General features: G+C 46.0%; 1 protein-coding gene across 1 annotated transcript; it reads left to right on the top strand.

Moving 5' to 3' along the window:
• The first annotated feature begins 6,874 nt into the window (after positions 1–6,874).
• On the top strand, positions 6,875–8,482 carry LOC123132146 (50S ribosomal protein L3, chloroplastic). The gene is made up of 2 exons (XM_044551908.1): positions 6,875–7,508; positions 8,069–8,482. The coding sequence occupies exons 1-2, from the start codon at positions 7,004–7,006 to the stop codon at positions 8,356–8,358; spliced, it is 795 nt and encodes a 264-aa protein (XP_044407843.1). The 5' UTR covers positions 6,875–7,003; the 3' UTR covers positions 8,359–8,482.
• The last annotated feature ends 843 nt before the right edge of the window (positions 8,483–9,325 follow it).

Here is a 9,325-nt window from a genome sequence, read left to right as displayed (position 1 = left end):
GTCATACATCTTTGAAAGGTAGCAGGTGCATTACATAAACCAAAAGGCATACGTCTATAAGCATAAGTTCCAAAGGGACAAGTAAAAGTAGTCTTTTCTTGATCAGGTTCAGAAACAGGTATTTGTGAAAAGCCAGAATATCCATCTAGGAAGCAAAAGTGTGTGTGTGCTTAGATAATCTTTCAAGCATTTGATCAATAAAAGGCAAAGTGTAATAATCTTTTCTAGTTGCTTTGTTTAATCTTCTATAATCAATTACCATTCTATAGCATGTAACAATTATTTGTGGAATAAGTTCATTCTTACCGTTAGGAACAACAGTAATACCTCCTTTCTTAGGGACATAATGAACATGACTTACCCATCTACTGTCAGCTATAGGATAGATTATACCTACTTCCAGAAGTTTTAAGATTTCCGTTCTTACCACTTCCTTCATTTTGGATTCAACCGACGTTGGTGATCAACAACGGGTTTAGCATCAGGTTCCATATTAATTTTGTGCTGACATGGAGTGGGACTAATGCCCTTTAGATCATCAAGAGTATATCCAATAGAAGCCCGGTGCTTCCTTAGAACTTTTAATAATCTTTCTTCTTCATGTTCTGAAAGGTTAGCACTAATAATAACAGGATATATTTTCTTTTCATCAAGATAAGCATATTTCAAAGTGTCAGGCAATTGCTTTAATTCAAACACAGGATCACCTTTAGGTGGAGGAGGACCTCCTAGAGTGTCAATAGGCAAGTTGTGTTTAAGCAGAGGATGTTGTTCAAACAAAACCTTATCTATTTCATTTCTTTCATGCATATGTAAATCATTTTCATGGTCTAGCAAATATTGTTCTAAAGGATCAGTAGGTGGAACAACAATAGAAGCAAGACCAATTAATTCATCCTTACTAGGCAATTCTTTTTCATGACGATTTTTACTAAACTTGGAAAAATTAAACTCATGAGACTCATCACCAAAGCTAACACCAATAGTTTGTTTCTTACAATCTATCTTAGCATTAACTGTATTCAAGAAAGGTCTACCAAAGATAATGTGACAAAAGTCATCTTATGGGGAACCAAGAACAAGAAAATCAGTAGGGTATTTAATTTTCCCACACAAGACTTCAGCATCTCTAATAATCCCAACCGGTGATATGGTGTCTCTATTAGCAAGTTTAATAGTAACATCTATTTCTTCTATCTCAGTAGGTGTTATGTCTTTCATAATTTCTTCATATAAAGTGTAAGGAATAGCACTCACATCAGCACCCATGTCACATAAACCATGATAACAGTGATCTCCTATTTTAACAGAAATAACAGGCATGCCAACAACATGTCTATGTTTATCTCTTTTACCAGGTTTAGCAATTCTAGCAGCTTCTTCACAGAAGTAAATAACATGCCCATCCATATCTTCTTCCAAGACATCTTTAACCATAGCAATACTAGGTTCTACTTTAATTTGTTCATCAGGTTTAGGTCTTATAATATAGCTTTTGTTAACCATAGTTGAAACTTTAGCATGTTCCTTAATCCTAACAGGGAAAGGTGGTTTCTCAATATAAGCAGAAGGAACAACTAGATCAACATTATAAAGTATTGTTTCTTCTTTAACTGGTACTGGTTCTTTAATTTCTTCTTTAATAGGTGGGTGATATTTAAACCACTTCTCCTTAGGGAGTTCAACATGAGTAGCAAATGATTCACAAAAGGAGGCTAATATCTAAGATTCAAGTCTATATTTAGTGCTAAACTTTTGAAAAGCATCAGTATCCATAAAAGATTTAACACAATCATACTTAAGTTTAATACCTGACTCTTTACCTTCATCGAGTTCCCAATCTTCAGAGTTGCATTTAACTCTTTCCAAAAGATCCCACCAGAATTCAATAGTCTTCTTCATAAATGAACCAGCACAAGAAGTATCAAGCATGGTTTGATCATTACGAGAAAGCCGAGCATAAAAATTCTGGATAATAATTTCTCTTGAGAGATCATGATTGGGGCATGAGTATAACATTGACTTAAGCCTCCCCCAAGCTAGAGAGATACTTTCTCCTTCACGAGGCCAAAAATTATATATATAATTCTGATCACGATGAACTAGATGCATAGGATAATTTTTTTGGTGGAACTCCAATTTCAAACGATTCCAATTCCATGATCCAATATCATCACATAGCCTATACCATGCCAATGCTTTTCCCTTCAAAGATAAAGGGAAAACCTTTTTCATCACTTCATCCCTGGGTAAACCTGCAAGCTTAAACAATCCACAAATTGGTTCCACATATATCAAGTGCATATCAGGATGTTCGGTTCCATCTCCTGCATAAGAATTAGCTAGCAGTTGTTCTATCATACTCAAAGGAATTTCATATTCAATATTTTCAGTAGGTGCAGTAGGTTGAGGGGTTACTAATTGTGGTTCCGGACGAGGTGAAGATACCCCGAACGAACCCCTCAAAGGATTGTTTTCCATAGTAACAACTGACAATAAATTTCAGCATACTATGTAAATGTTTCCTTACCAAATTCCACTTACCAAAGGCACTTCACTCCCCGACAATGGTGCCAGAAAATAGCCTTGATGACCCAAAAGTATAGGGGGTCAATTGTAGCTCTTTTCGATAAGTAAGAGTGTCGAACCCAACGAGGAGCAGAAGGAAATGACAAGTAGTTTTCGGTAAGGTAATGTCTGCAAGTGCTGAAACTGTAAGTAGCGGAGTAGTTTGATAGCAAGATAATTTGTAACGAGCAAGTAATGATAATAGTAACAAAAGTGCAGCAAGGTAGCCCAATCCTTTTGAGGCAAAGGACAGGCCAAAATGGTCTCTTATGATAAGCAAAGCGTTCTTGAGAGTACACGGGAATTTCATCTGGTCACTTTCATCATGTTGGTTTGATTTGTGTTCGCTACTTTATAATTTGATATGTGGGTGGACCGGTGCTTAGGTGTTGTTCTTACTTGAAAAACCTCCTACTTATGATTAACCCTCCCGCAAGCATCCGCAACTATGAGAAAAGTATTAAGAATAAATTCTAACCATAGCATTAAACTTTTGGATCTAATCGGTCCCTTGCGAAATAGCGCATAAACTGGGGTTTAAGCTTATGTCACTCTCGCAACCCACCATCTAATTGCTACTCCACAATGCATTCCCTTAGGCCCAAACATGATGAAGTGTCATGTAGTTAACGTTCACATGACACCACTAAGGGAATAACAACATACATAGTATCAAATATCAAACGCATATCAAGTTCACATGATTACTTGCAACATGATTTCTCTCAAGAACAAAAGTAATTACTCACAAATGATAAACATGTTCATGATCAGAGGATTATTAAATAGCATAATGGATCTGAACATATAATCTTCCACCAAATAAACCATATAGTAATCAACTACAAGATGTAATCAACACTACTAGTCACCCACAAGCACCAATCTATAGTTCCGGTAACAAGATTGAACACAAGAGATGAACTAGGGTTTGAGAGGAGATGGTGATGTTGAAGATGTTGATGGAGATTGCCCTCCCCAAGATGGGAGAGTTGTTGGTGATGATGATGATGATGATTTCCCCCCTCCAGGAGGGAAGTTCCCCCGGCGAATCGCTCCGCTGGAGGGCAAAAGTGCTCCTGCCCAAGTTCCGCCTCGAGGCGGCGGCGCTTCATCCTGAAAGTCTCCTCCGTATTTTTTCTAGGTCAAAATGACTTATATACCAGAAGATGGGCACCGGAGGTGGGCCGAGGAGGCCACATCCCACCAGGGCGCGACTGGGGGGCCTGGCGCGCCCAGGTGGGTTGTGCCCACCTGGTGGACACCCTCTGGTGTTTATTGGCTCCAATATCTCTCAAATAATCCATAAAAAATCTCCGTAAAGTTTCAGCTCATTTGGAGTTGTGCAAAATTGGTGGCCTGACGTAGCTTTTCTAGGTGCAGATTTCCAGCTGCCGGAATTCTCCCTCTTGGTGTATTCCTTTCAAATTATGAGAGAAAAGGCATTAGAATTACTCCAAAAAGCATTATTATGGATAAAAACATTATAAATAACAGTAAGAAAACATGATGCAAAATTGACGTATCACCCCGTAGGAGGGGTGATCAAGAGGTGCTTGCCGCGCCAATCCACATTCATTGGGCTGTGCTCCTTGAGCCACTCCATACCAAGAATCACGTCGTACATGCCCAGAGCGAGGATCTTCATATCAATGACAAACTCCTGCTCTTGAGACGACCAACGACACTTGGGAATGTGTGAAACACAACAGAGCTCCCCCATTGGCTACCTTAACTTGACAGGGCCTTTCCAAAGGTGTCACCCTGGAAAGAGAGGTTGCCAGCTGAGCGTCGAGGAAGGATGTGGAGTTGCCCGAGTCTACCAAGAGCAGGATGGCACGGCCTTGGAGACATGCTTGGAGTTTGATTGCCTTGGGTGGAGTTCTCTCGATGAGGGCCTGGCGTGAAATAGCCATCACCGTCTCCATTGGGGCGGCCTGAGGCTCGTCGCTCCCGTTGATGCCAAAGAGCTCCAACAGCTCCTCAACAATGTGCAGTTGCACGCTGGTGGGGCAAGTGTGGTCCTGCCCCCAGCGCTCACCACACTTGAAACAGAGCCCGTGATCTTGATGGTATTCGCGCAGCGCCTTGATCTTGGAGCTGTCGTCGCGGTGCGCATCGCCGACCCAGAGTTCTGGAGCAGTCGATGTCGTAGGTGGGCGCCCCTACGGCGGCGGTGGTGGAGCACCATGGGCACCCCCGCGTGCGCCCGGTTCGCCAGGTCCGCAGCTCGGGCCATCGTGGGTTGGTATGGCCGTTCCATCGTGGCGCCATCTGCCACTTCTTCTTGCAGAAGTGCGAGTGCACACGCCGTGTCAAGGTCCGGCGACCATTGCACCAGCACGATCGCGCGTATGTCCGCCCGGAGTTTCTCAACCAAATGAGTGAGGTAATAATAAGGATGAATTGAATTAGAATAAGTAGACAAATGACTAATGATTTGTTCAAATCGCTCAATATAATCTGGCACAGAAGTTGTTTGTGCAAGCGTATAAGATTGATGGATGAGAAGTTGATGACGATCATGACCCAAATGGGTGCACAGCAAGGAAGAGAACGATTCCCAATCAAATTCAGAAAGTCTCTTCTAAATCGACTATAACCACACTGAAGCCATGCCCGAAAAATTCAATGTGGCCATGGGAACCCAAGAGTTCTCCTGAATCGTAAACATATGGAAGTACTGCTCGCATAAGGTTTTCCAGAGGCATGGATTCTCGCCAAAGAATTGGGGAAAGGCAATCGACGGATGAGTCTGGCCGATCCCCGCGGGCTGTTGACTAACTTGCGCATATGGAGAAGGAAGTGCCATGGGTGACAGGGAAGCAGACTGCCCGTTGGCTGGGGTGGACATTGACGTGGACGCTGGTGCCAGACCCCGATGCAGGACGTCAATGCCATGGCCCATTGGCCCGGGGGTGCCACCCCCCGTGTCCTCGCTGGCGCCCAGATGGTCACGTAGGGACGCAAGTGGTGGAGCAGGCGGATGCTCCTCCTCCACCACGGGTCGTGCCTGCTGGAACTCGGCGACCGCGGTGGAGAGTTGGTCAACATGCCGCTCTAGATAGATTGCCACTAGACTAGATCGTCCAGTTTAGCCGCCGAGGAGAGGATGTCCACGTAGATGCCGTCGAGCGACAACGTCAACTTGTCGAAGTAGTCCTTGAACGCGGGACCCAATTGCGATGATGCAATCCTTGATCGATTTTTGCAGCTGCATCTCCCGAGATCTGCCAGGGCTCAAATCCAAGGCTCTGAATACCAGATGTTAGCAACCTAGCTGTTCTTCTCACGATCTATTGCACTTGCTCACGAATTCGAGTCTCGAATAGCGATTACAATAGCTGGTACACGAATGGAGAGAGAAAATGGGGAATATGAAGAAGAGAGAGCCGCCGCTGTCGGGTGTCGTGATCCACTGGATGACCTTCCTCTCCTGCGCGTGGGCATAAGTAGTTGTCGCCTACCGACTTGTTCACACCCACTCCAGCCCACGATTGCGTGGGTTGGTCTTCCTTTGTCTTGCGGGCCGAGCCCCGAGCGAGGCCGTGGACTTGTTGTGAATGGAGCCCGTCACATCAAAGGACCTGGCAGAATTGCCATCGGTAAAGTATTACATTTGCCACCTAAAAGACTGCAACCGCTAATTTGTTTCTCTACAATGTGGGAGTAATCAAAACTAGTAACCCATGCATAAAGCACAACAAGTGCCACAAAAAAGACTATTAAGCTGCAACTACTAGGGCCGGCTTGAGGAGTCCAGTTGGGTCAGGTTTTTGTGTCCGACCAGTGACCGGGCCGCCCGACCGGATGGGAAGAGTGGGGGGGGGGGGGGGGGGAGGGCTAAGGAGTCCGACTGTATATGCTCTAAGTTATCATTGCCATTGCTGGTATTGCAGATCTAAGTCGCGCCCACGCCGGTGTCGAGAACCAAGGCTCGATTTTTCCTACCGCTAGAAGTGAGCGAGTAAAGGGGATGTGACTGCAGATTTCGCGCCATCCTGCGCCTGCAAAATTTTGTGTCCCACCATCTCCCGCCTATAGCCCCACGTACTTACACTTCCCCCCTTGCGTCTTTCTCGGCTTGGCTCCACAAAAATGGTTGATTTGAGTGCTTCACGCTTCATGCGCGTGTCGACCATCTATTCATGTGAGCAACCATTGTTGTATCCACTCGCCCTGTTTGTGGGGTGCATCAACCAGACGCGCCCTTGTGCCCCATGTACTAGCTGGGGAGGTGTCTTCTTGGTCCGCTGTATACGCTTTCGTCGAAAGAAGGCGGAAGACCGTGAAATCGCCTCCCGCGGGCGGGAGGATAAGGGGAGGTAGCCGCAAACCACTATCCGCACCGCATAAATCCCAAACCAAAACAACACTGCCAGCAGCAGCAGAGTGAGCGCCCCCGCCGCACTAATCTCGCTCGAATCCATCAGCCATGGCCATGGCGGCCGCGAGCATCGGCGGCGCACTGGGCTTCCTCGCCCCGCGCCGTCGCGGCGTGTCCTTCGCTGCGGCGGCAGGTCGTAGGAGGCCGTCGCTGGCGGTGGTGCGCGCGGCGTCGTACGAGGCGGGCGTCGGGGTGATGGCGACCAAGGTGGGGATGATGACCTACTTCGACCCGGAAAACGGGAAGCCGGTGCCGGTGACGGTGGTCGGGTTCAGGGAGGGGGGCAACGTGGTGACGCAGGTGAAGACCGCCGCCACCGACGGCTACGACGCCGTGCAGGTCGGGTACCACGGCGTGCGCGAGGACAAGCTCACCCGCCCGGAGCTGGGCCACCTCGGCAAGGCCAGCGCGCCGCCGCTGCGGCACCTGCAGGAGTTCCGCCTGGTGGCCGTCGACGCCTTCGACCCCGGCCAGGCGCTCGAGTTCAACGAGCTCTTCAAGGAGGGCGACCTCGTCGACGTCTCCGCCAAATCCATCGGAAAGGGATTCCAAGGTGAGCGACGCTTCGATCCCAATTCGATTTCCTGTCAATGCTTGAACCATCCCGTGTACCCAACGCCTGAAATTACCAACATACAAATGTCATTTCCTCAATGCCATTCATGTCAATGCAATGTATTGGTTTGCAATGCCTAACATTCGTTTCAGTGCTTGACAGCGTTTACAGCTCCTTTATTTGCGGCTTAATGCAAGCATTGGCATTGGCCTTGATTTAATTTGCTGAATGTTATGAACATTGACAGTCTGTGACATGCCCATGTTTCATTTCATTGATTTCTTTGTCTGAAAGTTACGAATATTGACAGCTTGTAACATACCCGTGGTTCAGTTGCTGAAGGCTAGCAACATCGATCAACATCCTTTGTGCTCTTTGTTTCGAATATTGACAGCTTGTGACATGCTTTTCTCATAGCTAACATGGGGAATCATCAGTTGTGCCCTTGATACATTGATAGCCTGTGGCATTCCGATGCTCCATTTTTGGATGGCTAACAACTTGGATCAGCACTTATACTCTTAACTTTCGCCTAATGGTTTGTCATTGTTGTGCAGGTGGAATTAAGAGGCACAACTTCAAGCGTGGTCTGATGACTCACGGTTCCAAGAGCCACAGAGCCCTAGGTTCGATCGGTGCGGGGACAACCCCAGGGCGGGTGTACAAGGGGAAGAAGATGCCCGGGAGGATGGGCGGAACCAAGACCAAGATCAGGAAGCTCAAGATTGTCAGGATCGACAATGATCTCAAAGTTGTGATGATCAAGGGAGCCATTCCCGGGAAGCAGGGGAACCTTCTCCGCATCACGCCAGCGAAGATTGTCGGCAAGAACATCCCCAAGAGCTAGATCTGTGCTGTGTTTCATCTTGTAAGAGTTCATTTGTTTCCTTTTCCATGTCTGGCTATGTTGTATTCCTAGGTCCAGGTTTTGTATACATGTTCAGTTCGCTAAAGCTAATCTTTGGACACAAGTGCATTCTCCTCCATGTTGTCAACCACTTCTTCACCTTCTTTTGGACTCGAAACGAAGCAGATTCTCTCTATTGTCTTATGCTTGGGATCAGATTTTACTGTAATTATAGGTTGATTATAGATATTGGCATGCCCACAGGGTGCATGTCAGGACCTTGCAAACAACCGATGGAATCTGAGAGGCAGCTGGCTTGCCGTGATACAGAGATACAGAGTTGTTTGCAGGGAAAAAAGTACAGACTGGAAGGGAAAATGGAAGAGAATGATAATTTTGTTTCTTTTATTTGATAGCTTGCCTCCCACCCACCCTCTGCGCTGCCCTGTATATCAAAGACGCAGTGCCTATGTTTGGTTTACAGTGGTTAAACTCTGCTTACATACTTAAGTAGAGTACTTTTTTAGGTGCAAAATTACAATTAATCCGAACACTGAGTACGCAAGAATGTAGACCAGTAGATCGACTGGCAGCACTAAGCTTGCATCTAGTCATTCCCTCTCTCCCTTCCCTGTTTAGCGTTGTTCTGAACATTCTGAACATTTGAACACTTGCAAGTAGCTTCAGGTTTCAGGCATCGGGTTGACTTGGGGCCTGACAGTGCATCACTGCTCAAAACACACATATGGAATGAAGGATAGTGTAAACAATAACAGTGTCGAAAAAGCAGTACTTAAGAAAGGAAACACTGGAATCTGTATGTCAGCTTGTACCAAGCAAAATATACCTGTGATCCCCTCTGTGAGAAACACAATTAAATCTGGAAGGACTCCAATATACATCTGACATCAGATTTTTAGGGCTAAAAGTTTGGTGTCCTCAGGTACGCTGGATCCCAATCGTACGC

Source organism: Triticum aestivum, chromosome 6A, assembly GCF_018294505.1.
Source record: "Triticum aestivum cultivar Chinese Spring chromosome 6A, IWGSC CS RefSeq v2.1, whole genome shotgun sequence".
Lineage (NCBI taxonomy): Eukaryota > Viridiplantae > Streptophyta > Magnoliopsida > Poales > Poaceae > Triticum > Triticum aestivum.
The sequence above is the reverse complement of the archived record's forward strand: the minus strand, read 5'-3'. Positions and strand labels throughout refer to the sequence as shown.

Bases quoted from the DNA above. Each gene is read 5' to 3' on its own strand.
- LOC123132146 (XM_044551908.1), top strand. From the start codon at position 7,004: ATGGCCATGGCGGCCGCGAGCATCGGCGGCGCACTGGGCTTCCTCGCC. The intron at 7,509-8,068 runs GTGAGCGACGCT...ATTGTTGTGCAG, and splicing joins CATCGGAAAGGGATTCCAAG to GTGGAATTAAGAGGCACAAC.